At 38.8% G+C, this 23,658-nt stretch overlaps 3 protein-coding genes across 3 annotated transcripts; 2 read left to right on the top strand and 1 right to left on the bottom strand.

The window, feature by feature from the left end:
• Positions 1–4,978: 4,978 nt before the first annotated feature.
• Positions 4,979–7,135, bottom strand: si:ch211-153j24.3 (protein c-Fos). The gene is made up of 4 exons (XM_048250626.1): positions 6,857–7,135; positions 6,355–6,576; positions 6,043–6,150; positions 4,979–5,925 (listed from the first exon to the last, which is right to left on the bottom strand). Exons 1-4 carry the CDS (start codon positions 6,995–6,997, stop codon positions 5,266–5,268), a joined length of 1,131 nt encoding a protein of 376 aa, XP_048106583.1. The 5' UTR covers positions 6,998–7,135; the 3' UTR covers positions 4,979–5,265.
• A 3,823-nt stretch (positions 7,136–10,958) lies between these two features.
• fosab (v-fos FBJ murine osteosarcoma viral oncogene homolog Ab) lies at positions 10,959–13,324 on the top strand. Its single transcript, XM_048251370.1, has 4 exons — positions 10,959–11,265; positions 11,614–11,838; positions 11,957–12,064; positions 12,183–13,324. The coding sequence occupies exons 1-4, from the start codon at positions 11,122–11,124 to the stop codon at positions 12,825–12,827; spliced, it is 1,122 nt and encodes a 373-aa protein (XP_048107327.1). The 5' UTR covers positions 10,959–11,121; the 3' UTR covers positions 12,828–13,324.
• Positions 13,325–20,089: 6,765 nt separating this feature from the next.
• On the top strand, positions 20,090–23,597 carry tmed10 (transmembrane p24 trafficking protein 10). Its single transcript, XM_048250394.1, has 5 exons — positions 20,090–20,344; positions 21,210–21,330; positions 21,568–21,641; positions 22,082–22,208; positions 22,471–23,597. The coding sequence occupies exons 1-5, from the start codon at positions 20,168–20,170 to the stop codon at positions 22,590–22,592; spliced, it is 621 nt and encodes a 206-aa protein (XP_048106351.1). The 5' UTR covers positions 20,090–20,167; the 3' UTR covers positions 22,593–23,597.
• Positions 23,598–23,658: the final 61 nt, after the last annotated feature.

The following is a 23,658-nucleotide window of genomic DNA, read 5'->3' as shown; positions in this document are numbered from 1 at the left end:
TAACATCATCATCAATATTTATAACAATATAAAATAACTACAATGAAAATAATGAGTAGGCTACTCATATTAACAAAAACATGAACATACAAAGCATAACTAAGAGGATTAAGCTAATTAATTAAGTGCAAGGTGAATCGTTGACTCTTCATTTCATTTAATTTCTTGAAAGTCCCAAAACTATCACAAGAAAAAAACACGAATCATATTTCCCTATGTCTAATCACAAAACATCTCAAGAAAATGACACTAGTTAACAACACCCTTACTATGTACAAATAGGGACTATTTTTTGTAGCACAATTAGACCCATATTTTCCATTGACTGGATTATAACCTCAGCTGTGGCACCTGCAGTTTCAAAAGGGATTCAGAAATAATCTACTTCCCTGTGTGTGTAAGATTTTACCAATGCTCTTTTGTTTTATTTTTGCACACTTCCTATGGAGATCTATGTCTCACTTGTCTTGTTCAATTTAAGCAACACGTTGTGGGAAGCTATTACAAAGCTGGGAAAAAGCAGAACTGATGGATACCCATTACACAAGAAGATGTGTGTAGTCTAAATCAGTTCCTGTGTAAAAATAGGATTAAGGAATAGATGAGATGGAGATTGAATGCACCTGGTGTGCCACATTCCAAAGTAAGCAGCAATAGAATGTCATTCTTGGTTGCCAAGTACTCTCCTCCTGAATGTTGACTTAATACTCTGTTGAAAGTAAATACTCTGACCAACAGGTAACCTACATATCCTGACAATGTGAAAACCAAATGCAACAAGTTGTGAGCTCCTTACTGGGGTATTTTGTACCCTAGATTCCAAGGAGAGCCCACACTAGGCCTATGGATGTACTTCTTATCAGTCATCTAACCTTGGATACACTTCTGGCGCCTGCAAACTTTATCAGCTCCATGAGACATTTAGATAGTACATACAGCAGGTCGACTGGACATGCTTCATAATATTTGCTTCATAAATATGTAAAATAGCTCTTCTAACTTTGCTGACTGGAACATAGATTGGGACGTATTCTAAATAAATATTATATTTGTTTTACAAATATTGTTAGAATTTTTAATGTATACTGGAATAACACACAGAATCTAGAAGTTGAAGGTTAGAGGTGTTAAGAGCACAAAAAGTGACGTCTTTATCAAGTCTTTTTCTAAGTAATTACAACTTTTGTATAGCATCAGACACACATTCTTTTACTATACCAGGTACCTTTGTGCCTGATAACAAACTGAAAGATTACAATATTTAAAATACTGCCGATTTTAAAGTTGCCATTTTTATGATACCATAGTATGTTCCTAACATACTGCTAATTCACTGCACCTTTCTTCATTTTCCTTTTAACATGCCTGAAAGCCTCACTGAGACTGAGGAAAAGCTTCTATCCATATCTGTATCACATGACATGATTTATCTTAAATATTCTATTTAGTCCCTCTCTCTCTCTCTATATATATATATATATATATATATATATATATATATATATGTATACATGGACAGATTATGAACTTTCGGGCCCCTCCACTAATTGTCGCATGTGTATGTGTGTGACCCCGGTAGGCCCATGCAGTAATTCATCCCTGTATATGTACTGTATATGTATTTTTTTTTTACATTATTGCACACTACAGAGAAGTGACATTTCTCTGCATACTGCATATTGTACCTTCTTTAATTGTATGTGACAAATAAAAATGTATTTAATTTCATCATAGGAAGGTGTGATTTATCATCCAAATGGAATGGAATGGAATATTTACTATTTTTTTTTTGTCATCTCTTACCAACTGTGTTGTGGATAATCACTAACCATCCACAGTGTTGCTGCTGTGTGAAAAGCAAGACAATAAGGTAAAATGATACACAAATACATCAAAACTAGGCCTGCATGCAAACTTGCACAAAGGGAACTCTTAAGGTTAAGGTTCTGACTCAGATCATGTCTGCAAGCAAACCGCAGACAGAACGTGAACCTTGAATTTGGTCCATTCATAACTTATTTTTGTCATTTAGCTTCCTCTTCCTTCTTCCTTTTAGGGTTACAGAACATGTCAATCATGCATCACTAACAGATCACAGAAAAGTGATGCAGAGCACATCTGGTGTTTATTTTACACAAACATACAAAGACAGTGTGGAAATGTGAGGATATATGCATAAAGCAACACATGCAACACCAATATTTCTCAGGAGATTGCAGTGCATGGCTATCATTACATAAACTTAAACTTAAATTTAATTAATTGCACATGACTTGACATTAGGCAACCTTTGTACAGCATAAATTGCTGAAAAGAGAATAAATGTTAGTTATTTTTTATATTGACCCAACATGCATGTCCATGGTATTCTAATAATAGCCTAGCTCTCTGCTCTGCTTTGAGGGGACACCTCATTTGAAATAAACAGTTATGGGTTCTCATTACGCAGTTATGCAAAAGTGACATAAGCTGTCAGGCATTTAAATCACCAACAGTTCCAGTGGAATACCCCCTCTGTCTATATCTTGCGCTCTACTGTGCTATAAAACTATCTTTTTTTGTAATGCATTACAAAAAAAGATGATTAACATTAGAGGTAGCAGCTGTAGGTTTTTTTTCCCTTTAAAGTTTTTTACAAAGCTCTATAACTTTTTTGTTTTCAAAACTCGAACAAATTTAACTAGGCTATTGCTCACACAAAATGTCATATCTTCCGCTATATTAAATACCCAAATGCGGTATTTAATATTTTCTATCTACTGTATCAGTGTACAGGTGTGTATCTATACAAAGGCAATGATTTGTTAGTGTTCAGTAATGACTATTTGTGAGGAGTGAGGCACTGGTGAAATAGTGTGGATAGTGTGGCATTTTGAAAGATTGTATTTGAAAAAGCAAATCAAGTTACTTGCTGATTTTTGTAGTTAGAGAATTATGTGTGGTGTTTTACAAAAAGTGCTTTATGGAATTGAAAACAGAGTTAAAGGCTGAGAATTGGTTTAGTTTTGCAGATTTGAAATGGGGTTATGATGTTTTTAGAGTGACACGTTTCAGAAATGGTGTGACTTGGAAATATGCCTTTACATGATTAAAAATACTGAATAGTTGTGGAACACCCCTTAAAATTAGGGGTTTCTCCTGTCCCACTCCTGCTGACAACTTCTGCATCAAATGTAACATCTAAGAAATGTATCGGTCTAAATTGTCCCCTAATCCTGGAATGTCCCATATTATGTTGTAACCAAAATATTACAATGACAATATGTAGGCTACTAATAATTAAATGTGCATCATCGACCTGGCATTGGGGTGCTTACAAATCAAATTAAGCTGAGGAAAAACGATAATAGCAAAATGGGACCCCTAGGCCTATTAGCCTACTTCATACAGGCAGCACATAGTGACTGGCATACGCACGCTTGAAAAAAACGTGTCGAATGCTGTTCCAAGCAACTCTTTGTTAAAGTGTAGCAAGCAACGGATTCAGTTTAGCGAAAGGTTTTGATATTTGGGCTCAAGTCAATTGAAATGTATCCCGCCTCCTTGATAGCCTGTGTCCCATCTACAGACCCAGGATTATGTAACGCTACCAACAAACATTGCGCGTAAAGTAGGCTAAACACACAGCTAGCCTAACATTAGATGACTGCGTGGAACGCTTAATTTAACATAAAGGTTATGGGATTATGATCGCAGCCTATAGACTGCACAACTATGGGCTAAAACAACTCGCCCCTGCAGCAGATCTTATTCGTAGGCTAGGTTATCTACTGGGCCTACGTAAAACAGCCTAATTGCAAAGCTACACCACCCTGATAACCCAAGCTAACTTACAAGAGTCCTTCCATGTTTCATCCAACTAAAGCATGACTAATAAAATAGCCTAAATATAGCAAGTCGCTGCATCTACACACGCAAGAACGTTACATTCTGCAAATGCCCGATTAACGTTAACTGATTATCCAGACACGTTTAGTTCCATTCACTCCTTTTGACGTCCCTGTCCCATCTACAGTTTACCGTAAAATAGATTAGCCTGTGCAGTAAATCCCTTTGCAAATGGATCATGGTTATTTACCGAGAATGCATTAGAATGCGTTGCTATAGACGCCTTACAAAAACCACACTGTTTTAGTTCCGGGAAAAATACAGGCTCTCCTTTCTCAGCTCCGCCTGCCAGACTTTTCCAGGAAAACATTCCACCGTGAAATATGATATGCCTGTCGCCATAGAGACTAAACAGCAAATCACATTGAACTTCCAAATATGGACACGGAAGTGTGACGAAATCGCGTGCTATGCAAAAACGTTCTGACGTCTTCTATACGTCGGTGCGTGCGGGCACTGAATGACTAGAGGCGCTTTGGCAGAAGTGTAGGACATTGTGCAAAATGTCAAAATGTGCAAGTTGTGTGGGTCTAATAGCTTTATTATCTAGTTATCATTAACATTCTCTTAGTAAATTCATTATTGTTGTTTTTTAATTCCAATGTCAACACATTAGGCCTACCACAATATGCTTAGAACAGTTTTATTGAAATATGATGTTAGAACTCATTGATGGTTTGTGCAAGCTTATTGAACTACAACCTCATTTTTGCATAACTGGAAAACCCTTAAAGATGTAAAGGTAAAAAAATAAACTATGTTTTAAAATGTCACATGATAGGCCTATATTTTCAAGTCAGTCATCACAATTTGGGTGCTCCTTGTTGGTGCCCCCCACCCAATCCCAATCCTCCCCCACCTTTTTTATGCAGCCCTTGCCACTTAATCTACTAAACCCCTCTTCTACTGCACTTTTTACCCCCCATTAATGCACAAATAGGCTGACACCAGACATAATTTCACTGCATTTCTTACTTCCAGTAACTATATGCATGTGACAATAAACTTCCTTGTACCTTGTACCTTGTACAATTTGACACATTGGCACAATCAGGCCATACAGAACAAAGAACACAGACAGTACCAAATCTCTATGTGCATTCTAAGTTTATGATAACACATCTCAATTTCCATTTGAGGATCCAATGACAACAATTTATATATATATATATATAATATGCATTTGATGTAAACAACAGTACTCAGACGAACACAGTGTGTCTGGAAGAGGTCAATTTTAAGTGCAGGCACAGTCAAATATAACATTATCAGAATAATTGATATGGGGTTACACAACCCTGTACGTATAAACTTGTAACATCCCCCTCCCACCTGTTTCCCTGGTCTACCTGAACCTTCCCTGCAGACTCTGAATTTCTACAGAGCCAAAAGTGTGGGGGAGTTCAGAATATCTTTAACCATATCCGATCGGCCTTTTGTTTGACCGCCACATTCACAGTCATCTGCCAAACTGTCAAAATCTGGGTAGTTGAACTCAAACCCATGAAGGCTACTGCCACACGTTGGGCTGGAGATCACAATAGGGCTGTTGAGGATCTCCAAGTTGTCCGCCATGGACTTGTAGAGTGTCTCCCAGTCAGAGATGCCGAGGGAATTGGTGAGGTCAATGTCGGGGACGGCCGGGGCCACATCGTATCCACTGCTACTCTCAGGCTCCCGCGAGGACTCTTCCTTCACTCCCAGGAAGGCCTCTAACTCGGATGTGGCCACCACGGCACTGGAGCATAGCAGGATATTAGAGTTGCCCAAGATCGCAGTGGTCGACGAGATGCCTCCTGCATGCATTTCCAGGTCCTGGAGGGATGGAAGCATCTCAGGAGCCTTCCTGGGGTCAAGAACTGGGGGCAGGTGCTGATTAGGGCTATGCGGACTCTGCTGCATCTCTTCCTCATCCTTTGTGATCTTGCAGGTGGGCTCGTGGGCTGATAAGACCATTTCAAGCTGTGCTTTCTCTCTCATGAGATTATCTATCTCAGCTTGCAGAGTGGCTTTCTCCTCCTCAAGCTTGTCCGTTTCCTATGAAAACAAACAAAGGCTTAAAATATACATGTATGATGCACTGGGTTGACAAACTGGTGCAGAAGACTGGCAGGAGAAATCCAGATTTCCATACAGGCTATACATTCTGCTTACATCTTGTAATCTCTCTGTGAGCTCTCTTCTTCTGTTGCGACACTTGGCTGCAGCAATTTTATTCCTTTCTCTCCTGAGCATCCTCTTCTCTTCCTCCTCTGGGGTGAGCTGAAACATTTACAAGAAAAAATATATATATTTTAAAAAATGTCATGGTAAAATATCTTATCAGCTAAAACATACAGAAATCATTCATTTGAAGGTGCGCACTTAAAGTTCTCACTGTGACAGTCTGCCAGCAACATGAATGACATTTTCATTTTCAAAAGAAAGTCATTGAATCAATGGGCATGTCTATGAATGCGGACGTACATCTTTTTGTCTTTTCCTGCGGGATGATTTTTCACGGCTGTCGCTCTCCGAAGAGGACGATGGGGAAAGGCACCGTGATCTTCTGTGCCTTGCAGCGCCTAATGCTGGGGAGACTGTGTTGACGGTAGGATGGACCATCGGCTGCGTGTCTGCTGTGGACATCTGCGACGTGACAGTTGGAACAAAAGGAGAATCTGGTACAGGTCTCCCTCTACCCGATTCCTGAAACCCATAAGAAAATATGTTCAATTTCAAATCCATTATGACGTCTTTAAGCAAAGAATTCGATTTCATGTGTTCGCTTGTTACGCGCATTGTGGGAATCTTCTGATTAATGCATCAACTTTGATATGGTTCAAAGTGTACATGTCAATTAACCACCAACGTGACAGACATCATGTTTTTTTTAACGAAGCAGGGTCATATGGCTGTCAATAGCACATTCACATTTCCGTCATTCGTGCACTTTGAATGATTGCAAAGACTGTCAATTCACACCTACCTGCACATTTTGCACGGAGGACACCGATGCGCGGGAGACAGACTCAGCTGGAGATCGCTGGTGGTTGATCACGACAGTGTCTTCAACGGAGGAGACAGAGGAGCAAGACATGGAATCGCAGTCAACGTTCAAGTCACGCATCTCTAAAAATCTGCAGGAATATAAGTCAATTTGTGCGTCCTGGCAGAGTGATTAGATAAATTTCAGCCCTTGATTGTGTAATGTCACCTCACTGCTTACACATCTGGAATCTGCAGTTTTATTGTAAGGCTACTCGTTTTATAGTGAGCCTAAATTTTATGAATGAAGTATGTGTGGTGCGACTGTACCATTCAAGAAGGAGGGAGATACCTATTAGCACAACGAATTATGTTTTTCAGTCAAGCAAAATCTTAGAGTAGCTCAGGCAACTGCTAATAATAATGCATTGTGATAAAATAAATGATACAGATATCGTCAAATAATAGAAAATTATAACCATACTCCCTCACTCCCCCCACAAAAAAACAAAATGATAGGCCCACGTGCAACAACATGAATGAACAGTCTGACGTCATAAATATATTCAGTCTGCATTATGGAACATTCTTTCACAGCGGCCATAGATATTTTAGCCAAACTTTAAAGAAACATATGCTAATAATAACGTTAATAAAACATTATTATAAGTCTATATAAACACATTTGTTTGCCAATTACCTAACATTGAGCATGCATAAGCCTCATCGAAAATAACCTGCCAGAATAAAACTCATGTTTAGGCCTACAGCTACTGTATTAGAATGCACTATTAGAGATATGTATATTTTATTAACACTGCTGTTGTTACTGGGGTATTGCAATAATCCATCTAAGTAAAATAGATTTATCTCTGATATATAGGATATGTCAATATATATGACATTTGTACATAAAAATCTGCCTCTCACATTTCTTTCTCTTTAGATGTTATTTTAAGGGTGATAATTATGACAAACAGCACAGCAGACAGGTTGCTAGCCAAGCAGCCAATCGCTGTTAACCTGCTAAGACCATATATGGCATTTCCGGTTCTCACAGCCAAACTGCATTGCAGCCTATCACAGCATTATTCTTTTGTGGAATATAAACTACAGTAGTAGTGACCATTCTATTTTAAGCCGATCTCACAAAGAATGTCATCTGACGACGTGGGAGACGCTGCTTGTGCCATCACCTAAATACATTATTTTAAAACAAATAGGTTAATAACAATAACATAATATCCCAATGCCATATAATAGTCTACACACAAAAAACATTGGCCCATCATGAAATTAATAGTCTAGACTACTTAAACTAGGTCAAACGAGAAAGAAAACAATTAATTTTCAGAGACTCCTTGCTATAGGCTAACCAACTATTCTCACGGAGACAAGAGACCTCCTTGGTTGAAATCGCCTGGCTATTTATAGCTCGCATGAGGTAATACGTCCACTCAGGCGAAGGCGTGAGAGTTGGCCTCTCTAGTTCAAGCCAGAGCCAAGTGATTCCCGACAGCCGCGCCCCTGGTCATTTTCTGTTAGACCTTTGAGGGTCAGCTGCCCGTTATGCAGACGAAACAGCTCCCGGAATTTTAAATGTAGTTTGAGTTGTTAAAATGTAACTTTAATGGGCTACGAAAAAATATATATATATTGAAATGTCTTGCTTGCGTTAGATTAGGCTGGCGATATTAGGCTTTTCCTCTTTAGCCTAGGCTACTTCTGTGTCGGACGTAGTGTTGCCACACGTAGGCCTAGGCTACTGGATTTTCAGGGATTGTTCTCTTTTTTTAGTGACTGTCCCGGATAATTAATATTCCCGGGACACGAATCGTGCGGTTTTTGATTAAAATGAGCTTCTGATTATAATTTTTGCTAGTTTTAAATGAAACGGCTATTCTGCTTTCTTCTTGGTTGTGTTTACCGGTGTAGCTTACGTGCACAGATATAAAATGCATGCTTTTTTTTTATTGGCAGCAGAAATACCGTTTACCTTATCACCTAGCAGCTGCCGCGCCTTTCTAGTAGGCCTAGCCTAGTTGCTCAGTAGGCTAAAGCAGAAAGGGGCCGCAGCAGGGAAAGGAGTCCAAAGGGAGTAGGAGTGTGTTTGCGTCAAGGGGTGCATCAGGTCAAGTATAGGCTAGGTAAGAGACAATAGGAAATGTCCCAACATTGCATAGGCTAGGCTACATTGTGCTACATACCGCCGCTCCTACCTCACGCAGCACACACACAAGGGCACCAAGAGACGAAAACGTAGCCAATAAATAATAGCTTTGCTGCAAACTGCTTTTCACTCTTCTTCGAGAATGTTTATTACGACGCCAGAATGCACCAACTCCGTGACATGCAAGGATGATCATGCAGCAGATACAACTTGAACATTACTGGAACGCATCTTGAGTGCGATAGAGAGAAAGAGAGATTTTTACAAAGAGGGATTTTCACAAATCAAATGTAGCGACCCTAGTTGGACGCATAGTTTTATAATGTAGGCTAGGCTAAAGATTAGGGCTGCTACACTAAAAGGCTAATCTGGATCATGTTTGTCTCATGTTTGTTTGTTCAACCTGCGAACAACAAAACAAACAGTTGTCTTGGAACAACCCGTGATAGTTTGCATTCGGTCTGTTTGCTCTTTGCCGCAACTTTGCCCAGTGCAGCACCATGAGTACTGAGCGTCACTGACGCGAAGGGGCGGGACGTTACCAGGGCAACGGCACATGTCAAACAAAACATGAACTTGGGAAACACGGCTAAGAGAATCTGTCTTGGAACGCTGATAAGGCTGTATAACCTTGTTTTTGTTTTTGGTTGACACAGACATTTTAGCAAGGATATAAAAACTGTAATTAATAATTATTTTAATTTTGAAGAGGAGTAAACTAGCCCATAAGATAAAATAGTAAATGGTAAAAAGCCTACAAATAACAATAGTCTAATAATAATAATAATAATAATAATAATAATAATTCAAGTAGTTGGGGCTAGGCCTGTAGGCCTATCTTATAAGGACAGACCTAAACATGAATACAAATATTTATTCTTAGATGCAGTCTACTGACTAATTGATAGTGTCTTCTGAAAAGCTGACTGGCTTAAAAAGAGAGGCCTAGGACAATAGGTGTTCACAGAGCGGGCCGCTACCCCAACAGCTCCTGCAAAAGGCACTAGGTCAAGCCCATATGTCTTTGAAGTAAGCTTGGGTTACAACATGACTAGGAACACCCAAGGGAAATCTACATGAGAACAACTTCTGCCAGTCTAAACGGCAGACACACCCTTAGCATTCCACAAAGGTAGGCAAGATAAACATCGGCAAAAAACAGACATTGCATAATCATAATACTGCTTGCTCAGGCAGTTCAGACTACCTAGGTCTATAGCCTACGTTTGTAGGTCAATGTAAATAAAATATAGGCTTACATAGCCTATACTTATAGGCCTATGGCCAATGAAGAATATAACGCAGTTAAAGTTACCAATACGTTCTTTGCTAACTAAAAGGTCAATGTGTTCCCCATAAAATGTTCCTTATAGTCAATAATTTATTTCGTGAACAATCCTTATAGTCAATCATTTATTTCGTGAACAATCGATGCAAAAAGTAAAGAATGAACAAAAAAAATGGGTTGCATTGTTTATACATTGTTTATGTCGTCCACAAGTTCACTCAACTTCTGTAGGCTATTGTGCTTACATAACGTCATGTTACTGTCAGCCAATTGCATCTGATATTAGGGGCACAGTCGGCACAGTGCATTTCCCGTAAGTCCCGCCCTTTCAGGATGCATTCCATATTAGGTGTGTGACGTATTTTTCGGGATACCCTGCCATGGAACGTTCGACTCTGCAGTCGTAAGGAGGCCGATTACAGATATTTAATCACTTAGGCCTAAATAAATCACTTATAAAAATGAATTACTTTTCTATAGATTCCCACAGATCGATAAATACGACATAATTGTTCAGCAGTATTGATTATGTGTGTTTAGAACCGTAGTTTTTACTGTAAGAACATTTTTTTTCTCTCTAGTCACCCCGCCCCTTACTACGTCACTAGCTCTGAATGCATATATTAGAAGCGAAGTCGGGAAGTAGCCAGTACAAACTTTGCACTTCACAAGCAAAGGATCAAGCAATACGAGAAAGGATTCTACAGGCAGGGACAGCGATCCTGCAACAGAGGAACATAAACAGCTCAAGTCTTTTGAGAATTTACCGAATTCGACGAGACGAGCCAAGCTTCCTCGGATTACTACAATGATGTTTACCACTTTTAACACGGATTGCGATTCTTCCTCACGCTGTAGCACAGCTTCCCCCAGTAACATCGATAACATTGGTTACTATCCGTCGCCTGCTGGATCACAATCGAGCATGGGCTCTCCACTAAGCCAATCTCAGGTATGGTTTCATTCATTTATTAATGGTCGTTTCTTTGCTATACTTTTGTGGTCGAATTGGGTGCTCACAGCCTAGTGTTGAAGTCTTCAAGTTCAAAGATACTCTAAACAATAAGTGCATACATCAGTAAGTTAACTGTTGACATTTAGAGATGAAAATCAAAATGCATAATGCCTGAAACAGGCTATTTGTATTTAAGAAGTCGCAATTTCATATTTAACAAATGTCCATAAATTGGCCAACCTCTTTAACTTGCTTAGGGTGAAATGGCTGGTGCTCATAACATAACATGGGTTTTCTCTCATGGGCTTGTTTCACTGATGTTTTGGTGTCTTTTTTTTTTTACAGGATTTTACAGACCTCAGCGTCACCAGTGCTTCCTTCATCCCAACTGTCACTGCTATATCATCTTGTCCTGACTTGCGGTGGATGGTACAGCCAGTGGTGTCTTCAGTGGCCCCTTCCAATACCCGGGCACATCCCTACAGTGCAAACTCCACTTCTGCCTACCGTACCCCAGGCCTGAAGACTACAGGAGCTAAAAGCTCTGGGAGAAGGGGCAAAATTGAACAGGTAGATACATCAACTTGATATCAACATTATAGAATGACCGTCAATATAACCTACTATACACTGAAAATGTATACTTGAAAACAACTCTAAATCGTTCCCTTTTTATTGTGTTTAATAGCTTTCCCCCGAGGAAGAGGAAAAGAAAAGAGTGCGTCGTGAACGCAACAAGATGGCTGCAGCAAAGTGTCGCAACAGAAGAAGAGAACTCACAGATACTCTGCAAGCTGTAAGTATTAAACTTCGATTTCTGAACTGACACATGCACTGTATGACATGTTATGGCCATTTCAAACATAGACCGGTATGAACATGACATTAAATTCTTACACTTGCTCTCCTCACAGGAAACTGATGAGTTGGAGGATGAGAAATCCGCTCTTCAGACAGACATTGCCAATCTGCTGAAAGAGAAGGAAAAGTTGGAGTTTATTCTGGCAGCTCACAAGCCCATCTGTAAGATTCCCTCAGACCTGCCAGAGGCCTTTCCTGAAGCTCCCGTTTCCTGCTCCCATTCCATCCTGCTTGAGCCAGTCGCCCAACCTCTGAGCACCCTTGCCGGGTCTTCCAGGTCGACTGAGCTCCCCATCGCCACTACCTCTTCCACTTCACTGTTCTCCAGCCCTAGCGTGGTCAGCGACATGACGACAGTCAAGATGGCTGACCTGGACTGCTCCTTGGAGGAATCGCTGGACTTGCTCGCCAAGAGCGAGCTGGAGACCGTGCGCTCTGTCCCCGACATGGATCTCGTCAGCTCCTTGTACACCCAGGACTGGGAGCCTCTCTACACCTCAGCCAACAACGACCTGGAGCCGCTGTGCACGCCGGTAGTCACCTGCACCCCTGCCTGCACCACCTACACGTCTTCCTTCACGTTTACCTATCCCGAGAGTGAAGCTCTCCCCACCTGTGGACTGGCCCATCGCAGGGGTAGCAGCAGCAACGACCAGTCCTCAGATTCTCTCAGTTCCCCCACCCTGCTGGCCTTGTAACAGCCATCTACAACATAAATGTTTATACATCATAATGCTAAGTTGATCACAAGGCTATGGAGAAGTCGAACAACAAACAAACTTTATAAAATATATATTGTAGTTACCCTATTTATCATCCTCTCAGCCTCTTTATTATGTAGCAAGCTAAAGCATGGTTTAACCAGTTCTACATAAATATAGTTTGGTTAAATTTGTAGTTCTAATATTTTATTGGTGCTAGATAATGGAGTTATTTAGGTGCTGCTGACATAAGCTCAGAGCAATAGATATCAAGAGATTTGTTACATGTTGTAAGAATGTGAGTGAATTTGTTTCCACAAAAATGTTTGTCTTACTATGGTCTGAATGGTCTCACTACATGAGTTTTCTGTGAAAACGTTGTGTTTAATTTATGAAACTTAAAGTTATTTTTGTACTTGATACTGAATGCTTAATTAAGCAAAGTTAAATCTTGTCTGCAAAGCTCGTGACAATAAATCTATTTAAAATGTAAACTTGAGTTTGTTTCCTTAAACAGCAAGAAATTATTGCTGACATTTGTCATTAATTCTTTGAACTGTATGGTTATGTATAGGCTTACATGAAAACATGTAGGCTTCTTCAACACCCACAATTATTCCTGTTAACTGTGAAACGATGGGCCTAGAAAATCAAAATCATGTCAAATTAAGTGGATTCGCGGATTTTTTTTTTTTTGCGTATGACAAAAAGCCTTCCGTCTCCGCGTTCGATGCTGACGTCATCGCGTCATTGCGTTCTTTTCCTCCTCGTCCCGCATTACTCCAACGGAATAACGTCATGTTTCCGTGTCCATATATGGAATTTATTACTGTTCTCTTTTGAATGGAAATTTCTAGAGAGCTTTCAGACAACCTGAACAGATAATGAATCTTGTGATCAAGGATTGGTATTAACAAGTATGTTGGTGCGTTGTATTGCAGTTATGGGGAAGATAAGCACGCGTTTCTGATTTGTTGGCTCTTATAGACGTCTCCTAAGCATTAGCCCAAGGAGCATTATATGCTACTAATAATTGGGCTAATGAGATAGGCTACTATTTAGACTGACGGATGGCTCTATGTAAGGACACCATGATAGATTGCCTTGTGTTCTTGTCGGATCGTGTTTATTGAAAATTCGTATGAAAGACATAGCAGGTGCTCAAAGATAAAAGCAAAAAAACAAACAAAAAAAAACAGGGTTAATCAGAATATATTTTCCCCTGGCACCTCTGCGACATGAAATAGCCTACGTGACAGACGATTCCTGCAGCGGGTATATGACACATGAACAAAAAAAGTATCTCCATACTGCACATTCAGCCTACACAAATCACCATCAGATGGCAATAACAAGGTGTGTTTTTCCCCTCAGTTATGACAAAATCGTAGCCTGTGCTAGGATCTGTGTATTTTTAAACTAACAGAGAAAAAGACGTTGAGAGAACTGCATTGCTATGGAAGACATACTCTGACGTAACACTAATAATAATATAACATAATTTCCCCTCTTTTTACATTTCTTAGACCTAACCACTCCTATTTTAGACAGTGTGGTGTGTGAGTTTTGTACAGTAACTCAGAACAGGGCTTAGCTAATGCCTATAGTCATTTCCTCAGACTTGATATTCAAATATTCAGATAGGCCTAATTTCTATTTCAGAATCCCGAGCATCAAGAGATATTCAGATAGGCCTAATTTCTATTTCATAATCCCGAGCATCAAGAGATATTCAGATAGGCCTAATTTCTATTTCATAATCCCGAGCATCAAGAGATATTCAGATAGGCCTAATTTCTATTTCATAATCCCGAGCATCAAGAGATATTCAGATAGGCCTAATTTCTATTTCATAATCCCGAGCATCAAGAGATATATTTCATTAGTGACATTTGGGGTGTGTTGACTGTGGTCACCATCAGTTTCTTTCATCATTTCCTACTGCTCCCATATGCTAGTTTATCTGGAACAGTGACCTCATTGGAAGAGTAATGTGTAGGAGATCAAGTGTGTGATAGGTGATGCAATAACTAGCTAACAGCTGACACACCCTTTGAGGTGTACCGTGGGATAATGAATTACACTGATAGTCTTAGTTAAGCCTCCATGTATCTCAGCCAAGGTGTCATAGGGAAATTATTGACCTGCTGCTTGATAAACCTGTCTGTTCCATGGAAACCCTAACACTATAAGTTCTAGCGTACATTTCTGGTTTACTCAATATCAATTAATGGGATCCCGATACTTTTCTTAATCTGAGTGAAAAATAGGAAATTAAGACCATTTCGCTCCTGTAATAAAAACAATGGGTGAGATTTCGTGATACCTTTTTATATTAAGTTGCTAATAAAAAAGCAAAGCATGGCCTTCCATGTTACCCCTGATGTGAAATCACACAGCGCGTAATAACTATCTATTAATACTTCTCGCCAGCCCTGGGGAGCGTATGTAGAAGCAGAAATAGCAGGTGCCCGCCGCTTCTTTTAACATCAGCATCAACAGTGGTAAAATTAGAACACTGTGACGCCAACCTACGTCGGTGCTTCAGCCCAGGGGAGGAAGCAGACAGGCAGGGTATGCTTGAGAGGAGAGGGATGGGAGGAGCGGGAGAGGAGGAGAGGAGACAAGGAGAGGATCCTGCACGGAAATAATCTTGAGTGCAGTGATGAGAGAGGGAACAGCTTGATGCAATTCCATAAAAGCAAATGTGATTGCTCCTATTTTCAGATCACCTTACACTCGCCTCCAGTTTATTTTTCATCCCTTTCTGATTGTAAAAACATGCAACTGTTACTACAATAGTTGAATTTGTATGATTGTAATAAGATGCTTGCTTGTAAATACTGGGAAGGTGAACAATGTATGGTCTGTAGGGGTGTGGAAGGTAAGGCGATCACTGCAAGAGACCTCACTCCATGCTGATTTTACCAAGGGGGGGTCTCTAAGGTAATTGCTCATCTCTTCCTCTTTCATGTTTTTTTTTTTAAACATCAGTGATTTTTTCGCTCAGTATTCAGTAAAAACTGTGATTGTGTTTCCTCATTCAGTACATATCTGTCCAAAATGTAAATATTGTATGCTTAATTATCTGCTCTGACATTTCTGTCTTGCCTTCCAAACCACACTTATAAAAGGGAAATGTGGTTGGTGGTTGACAGGTGATTGGTCCTAATTGCTAAAACCTTCTAAGGCTGAATTTATGGCTTTTAATTTACAGACACACAGCAGATACGCCCTTTAAGGTGTAGCGCAGGATAATGCATTATACTAATAGTCTTGTAAGCCTCCTTGTATCTCAGCCAAGGTGTCATGGAAAAATCATTTACTTGTTGTAGCGATTTCAGGTTTACTCAGGTTTACTCAAGCTGAAAGCAGTAAATGAAATGGAACCATACTTTTCTTAAAGAGTGAAAATAAAGAATGAGATGGGTAGGAAAGGAGGATCAGCTCCTAAAAACAATGGGTGAGATTCTGTGATACCGTGATAAAAGACAAAAAAGAAAAAAGACAAGCTAAGCCTTGATATTAATTCTGTGAATGTATTTCAAAATGTAAATCATTTTTGTTTTTTTTCACCCCTCTACTGGGTTGTGTTGTGTGTTTATTTGTCATTTAATTTAATTACAGTGCATGAAAATGCACTGTTTTGTTATCTTATAAAGTCTTCTTCTTCTTCTTCCCACCAAATTTCTGCGTCTAATTCAGCTTCATTCAGTTAACGTAGAAACTTCGTTCAAACTTTGTAACATAGGTCTTGAAAAGGACACTTGAGGAATGTATTTTTCACTTTTGTAAACTTTATACTTTTTGAGATATTAATAAAAAACAAACTTATTTTCCCCCATAGACTTTGCATTGCACTATGACATCACAATGGGCTAATTAACTTTATTTGCACCTGTATCAACTTCCAGCTGCTCAACTAGGCCCCATCAAAAAGCCAGTTAAACTGATTGCACCTGTATCAACTGCTTTCTGCTTAACTAGGCCAACTCTCTCTGTGTATCTCCATTCTACAAAGATATAAGGCACATTCCATCCAACTTTCTATCCATTCATCCTCTTCAAACCATTCACTCATCCACCCATTAAACTATCCCATCAACATCCATTAAACAATCTGCCTATCAACATCCATTCAACTTTCTGTCTATCAACATCCATTACACTATCTACATTTAACTTTTAAACTATATACTCTGTCTCAGGCTTTAAGCATACGATCTGGCTCTCTACAGATCCTGTTCAACTATTTCCTCTGCCCACAACAAACTACTCAACTAACTGTTCAGCCATTTTAACTGTCAGTTGTTATCAACTATGACTCCTGCCAACTGTTTCCTCTGCCCACAACTGTTTCCAAATAAAAGTTTGTTTTGCATTTTATATTAATATACAGTATGTTTTGCATTTTCACGCACTGGTAATTTCCTCGAAATTACATTTTCTAGTTGTGATTGAGTTAGTTGATTCATGTGTGTAATCTGAGATATGCCAACACATATAATCTATGTTATCATACTGTCATCTAATGGATCATTTTGGTATTGCCCCAAAGAAAGGCTTCAACATTACACAAACTAAATGTACCGCAATGTGGTACAAAATATGACCGCCGCTCAGTCCTGCATTCTCTACGAAAAAAAAAAAAAAAATATGCTTGTCAATTTGTCTCCATCTCTTACTCCATCCACTACTCTTGGGACTTTTGTGTATGTAAATGAGTGTGTGCATGTTTGGGTTTGCTTTTGTGTATCTGTGTGTGTGTGTTTATCTGTGTGTGTGTGGATGTATTTATGTGTGTGTGTGTGTGTGTGTGTGTGTGTGTGCATGTGTGTGGGGGTGTGTGGGTGCATGCATGTGCGTGTGTGTTTTTATGTGTGTGTGTGTGCGTGTGGGTCATTCTATAATTCAGGGTACATTTCCCGTCTCCATGATAAAGATTTAGCTATTATCCAAAAAATATTTTTTTATGGAATACATTTTGAACAATTAAAACACCCTTTCACCAATAACAATGCTTTATATTTATTTTAGACCCAATTTATCCACAAAATATGAACTAAATTACTATAACATGATGCTATCGAGTCTAACGATCTATTTTTTGGAGATTAATTTACTGTTATAACACTAGTAGTAATGTAATAACACCATAGTGTTTTATTTACAAACATACTGTAATTACACTTATACATAACCATATTCTACTGCTCTTCATCCTGCACATAACACTTATTCTTAATACTATTATAATGTTACTGTTTCTGCACTACAGTACTGTTACCACACTGCACATAGCTGTGTACTGTACATAGCTGTTTATGGTTTATACTTAATATCCATATTTATTCAGTTTTTCTGTAATATATGCTGTTAATACACTGCATATCTATATTGTTCTACTACTACTATAATAGTACTGCCATCTGAACATGTTGTTCATCTATTGTTCATATTACATAGCCATATATATATTCTGCTCTTATAAGGTTACTGCTAATACACTGCACATACTTATATTTAATTACTCTAAACCACCTTCTGAAAACAACTAATACTGTCTACACTGCACTATATCTTTTGTCCTGTCTATGCACCACCTACTTTGTATATCACATTGCACTTTTCAGCTTTTTTGCAGTTCTGGTTAGACACAAACTGCATTTCGTTGTCTCTGTACTTGTACTCTGCACAATGACAATAAAGTTAAATCTAATCTAATCTAATCTATTATGCAAGATTTAAGTGTAATAAAAATATAAGTTTGGTCTGTCAAAGTTCTTGTCAACTCTGTTAACTCTGTTATACAACTGCTTAAAATCCACACAGACTTTGAATATGAAGCATGACGCCTACACAAAGAGATGTCAATTCGTCTGACAGGAAACTTTGGAAAGGCAGTGAGATATGTTAAGCTTCTTCTCTCATTCATTTGAACAAAATGTTGAGGATACACCAAATATAGTCAACTCTGTTATTGCGTTATTGGAGTGAAACTCTCACTCAATTTTTAAAAAACAATATGATTAAAAGCCATGAAATTTTGGTTAATACATATCATGCAGTAACTAGTTTGAGGCTAGGATGTGGACCTAAGCCACAAAATGATGGGAAATGTCAACTCTGTTATCGTCAACTCTGTTAATTCTGTGTTAATTCTGCATAGATTAATGATAACAGGGTTGACAATGATGTGCTGTCAACTCTGTTTTCAATTGCATTTAATGAGAGAGTCTCTGTTAATTTAAGAGTTTGCTCTTAAAATGATGACTAAATATGTTTTTAGTTTCAAATGTATATCAGAAGTTGTGTTACAACTAATATTTTTACCACATGATTTCTTTTTTAAAATGATGTATGTAAAAGCTAACTTTTAAAAAAAATGCACCTCTTGGAAGCTTGCCAGTGGAATGTGCTGTTTTTTTTTATTTCAGGACAAAAAGTAGCAATCTTATCAAATTCAAAGTTGCTACAGTGACTGTAGAGACAAAAGTTCTCTTAGGGAAGGCATCATTTAAAAAGGTATCACATTAGCTAAATTTATATAATTGACCGAGTTTGTCTCTAACAGAGTTGACAGATTTTTCTGTTATTACATAATGTTTTCAAATAATTACTTGAAGTCTTACAGGTTTAAGCTCAGCAAATACTTGTCATGTTAACTTTGAAGTGTGTTCTATGACTATAAAAAAGTTTAATGATAAAAACTCTTTACATTTTTTTTTGGTTTCTCACACTTGAAATGTACCCTGAATTATAGAATGACCCGTGTGTGTCTGTGTAGCCTACTGTATTTGTGTTTATGTGTGTGTGTGTGTGCTTGTGTGCATTTGTGTATGTGTGTGCATGTGTGTGTGCATTAGGTCATCATAATAATATTTCAAGATCAAGTAGTTTATTGTCATGCACTCATAAAAGTAATTGTAAGTAGGCTTATTAAATTATTTTGCTCAAGAACCAGCTCAACTTTAAATAATTAATTATACGTAGTAATCAAGTAGTTTTTTGTCATGTACTCATAAAATAAATGATAAGTAATGAAATTCTTTGTCAATAGGTCATCAGAATCACTGTTTTCTCACCACTGATCTTTTTGAACAATCCCAGCATCAAAGATTCTAGAATCTTTGCCCAGCATCTCAACAATGTCTCACTTGCAACAGACACTCCGTACAATAGGTGGCAGTAAATCGAAGCCCGTCATCCCGACCACGTCGTAGAAGAAGTACTACGATACGTAGCATTAGCAGATTAGCTCGCTAGTATCATCAGCAGTTCTTCGCTGTCCTGTCCCCCAGTTCTGAAATCCAGGAACTGCTGTGCAGTCAGCAGCCATGAATCGGCTCGGTGCGCTGTTGATTTTACCAGTTTTACTGGAATCAGTGGTATCAATTTCTTTCTTTCTACCGGTCAACACAAGGAAATGTCTACGGGAAGAAATCCACAAAGATGTGCTTGTAACAGGAGAGTATGAAATTAGTGAACAACAGAGCACGAAAACTAACCTGAAGGTGAGTGATAAGCTAACGTTAATGCTAGCTAGCTTTAGCTAGACATGACCATATTTTAAGACGGACGATAATCACACCAGGATATATCTTGCTTTATATCATAATATGTGAACTGCATCAATTAAATCGTTACTAGAATAATTAGTGTTGTGCCAGTCGTTCACTGACAGGCTAACTTGGAGCCATAGCACTATAGCTATCTAGCTTGCGTTAGCGCAAGAATGCGATGGGGGCCCAACATCCCATCTTTAGAACAAGTGAGCTGACAGCTAACAACGGCGTCTTCCTGGTTTGACAGGATTTTGCGAGGTAACTAGTCTATCTGAAGTTCTGCTTGATAATCTGTCGGTATTTTTACATTCATTTCGCGTTAAAATCTTGACTTCTTGTGGATAGTTGCACTGATTCCAAATAGATGTATATGAAGTGCCGCTCTTGGTAGCTTGCTAGCTTTAGCTTGAAGGCCCAGCAAGCTGGCAACCATTTGTATGGTTCATTCAGGATGTTACACGTCAGTCTTATTTGTGCTAATAGCAGATTGACTGCTATTTATTCTGCATGTTAAAGGCATTGTACTAAACCATGCCCAGATCAAAATTAGTGAAGAATATGCCTCTGTTGCCATCGTACAGTCCGGTATGGCTTGTCTGGGAACGTTAAGTTAAATATGTTGAACAAGCCATCGTAGTGGCTAAAGGGACGTTCCATAAAGTTACACCTGTCTGAAACAAATGAACCGTAAATACAGGTATGTGGCCACATGTCCTGCACACCTGGTCGTGTTCATGATGTACCGTAGTAGACATTGCACACTCAGTCTAAATACATTAATATTTAAATACCCCCCTCCCTCCTCATTTCTTAGATCACGGATTCCTCAGGCCATATTCTTTATTCTAAAGAAGATGCCACAAAGGGAAAATTCGCCTTCACCACAGAGGATTACGACATGCTTGAAGCTTGTTTTGACAGCAAATCCCCAATGGGTGAGTTTACAAGTTGTACTACTTCAGAAATTGTGGAGGCTTGAAAAGTATTACAACTTTGTGGTGTCTGGAGCAAGAACCTAGGAACTGTCATATAACTGCTGGCTAATGGTGTGTGTTATAATATTTTCATGTGGGGTGTGGTAAGTTGGTAAACTGTACTGATAAAGCTGAATGAGAATAGCATATGTTTTAATATTTTTTCCTTAAACAATTATTTTTGCTTTGTAACATCAGGAACTGGGAGGGTCCCTGATCAGCTGGTCAACTTGGACATGAAGCATGGTGTGGAGGCAAAGAATTACGAGGAGGTTGGTAGTTGGCAGTAGTAGACACAGACAGAGTAGACATTATGTAGGTCTTATTATGCTGTGTCTGAATATTGGCACAACCAAAAGTTGTGCACATATGTATACCAATCCTGTTGTGTAGCCAGTACCAAATATCCTTGAACTTATGGGATATACATTCTGTATATCTGAGTACTTATAGTGTGGCACTGTGGAACTACATATGGATAGCTGCTTTCAGCTTCAGCATGTCTTACAATACCTTAACTCTGCTAATAACTATCTGACAAACAAATAAAAAACATTTAAAATATGGACATTTGCATTGAGTTCTCACATGCACGGCAGGAATTGTGCAAATGGTCTCAAGGTTGTGTGTGCACAACTCTGCTCAAACCATCATTCCGCTGGGAAAAAGACCATGTGGTCGCTCTCAACCGAGGCAATCTTTTCCCTGTCAGATTGCCAAAGTGGAGAAGCTGAAACCATTGGAGGTCGAGCTGAGGCGACTGGAAGATCTGTCGGAGTCCATTGTCAATGATTTTGCATATATGAAGAAAAGAGAGGAGGAGATGAGGGATACCAATGGTAAGATCACAGATTGGCAGTGCCAGTGATGCCACTAAATACAATGTAACAGTGTTGTGTGGTAGTGTTAATTACATTTATGCATAAGTATTCACAATAGATGTACATGTGCAAGAGAAGTGGAACTCCTTATCATTTTACTGACTGATGTGCATACAACTTATCTGTGTTGATATTTGTGAACTTTTATCTGTCAGTATCATTCAATCTTTACAACTCTTCCTCACCACCTTCTATGTTTACCTTTTCTTTAAAACACCAGAATCCACCAACACACGCGTCCTGTACTTCAGCATATTCTCCATGTGCTGCTTGATTGGGCTTGCCACCTGGCAGGTGTTCTACCTGCGCCGCTTTTTCAAGGCCAAGAAGCTCATTGAGTAGAGTGAGACTGGTTTTGCTCAGGGGATCCAAATATCCCTCCACCCCCCCCTGCACCCGGCTCCTTGGCTGGAGGAACGTTCCGGCAGTTGAGGGCTGGAGAGAAGGAGAATTCTAGTTTCCAGGGGAACAGGAATGCACTATTGGTTGTTCTCCTACTGCATATTTTGGCGTTTTTTTTTTTTTTATGTCTTCTTTCTCCACGCTATGATTCTGTTGTAGTAAGCCCTCAAACATGTACAAACTCATTTTAGTTATTGCTACAGTTTTGCTGTTGGTAAAAAGACTCTTGGTGCATATTTGGTATAATTGATAAGCTTGTTTTGTTTAGACAAGATGTTCTCTTCAACTACTGAATGTTTTTGTCTGACGGCAGATTAAGTAACTCCTAGCTTTGGGTTTTGTTTTAATCACTGTAAATGATTTGGGGCTCGCATTGGGTTTCTTTGAGGTATGGGATTGACTATTCTGTGACAACAACTTTTACCACAATCAAGTTTGAGTTGCTTGTAGTAAATTTATCCTTGACAAGACGGGATATTGGTCTTGGGATATAGCCCACCCCCCATTTAGTACCATGCCATGTATTTGTATGTTTTGTCATTTGAGTTTTGATAACATTTGTAACCTGTTCTAAAAGTTTACGTACCACAATTTACTGGTAATGAACATGTTAATATGAAAAATGCCTATATTTTCAAAGGTGTTGTTCTTCCTGAAATTTTTATGGTTTCAGGAAACTGTACCCTGGATAAAGTTTGGCTTGAACAAGTCATCCATGCTCTACTTTCCCAAAGTTGAGGCATGGATAGAGGATAAATGTTACACCATTAAACTTATTTCGGTTTTACTTCACAACAAATTCCCTAGAATCTACAATTACAAGGTATATGACCGCTTATTGGTATATTTACACTGATGCACACATCCCCATTGTTTCTTGAATTCTGTAATTTGCATTTTGAATGTTGAAAATGGGTTTTTCATTCAATAAAAATTAAAATTTGATTGCCTTTGTAAATAATTTCCTAACCAACTAATTTGTTTGGTTTGAGGCGGTTTAGTTAGA

The sequence above is a fragment of the Alosa alosa genome, chromosome 8 (genome assembly GCF_017589495.1).
Source record: "Alosa alosa isolate M-15738 ecotype Scorff River chromosome 8, AALO_Geno_1.1, whole genome shotgun sequence".
Taxonomy (NCBI): domain Eukaryota; kingdom Metazoa; phylum Chordata; class Actinopteri; order Clupeiformes; family Clupeidae; genus Alosa; species Alosa alosa.
This window is presented reverse-complemented; position numbering and strand designations above follow the sequence as displayed.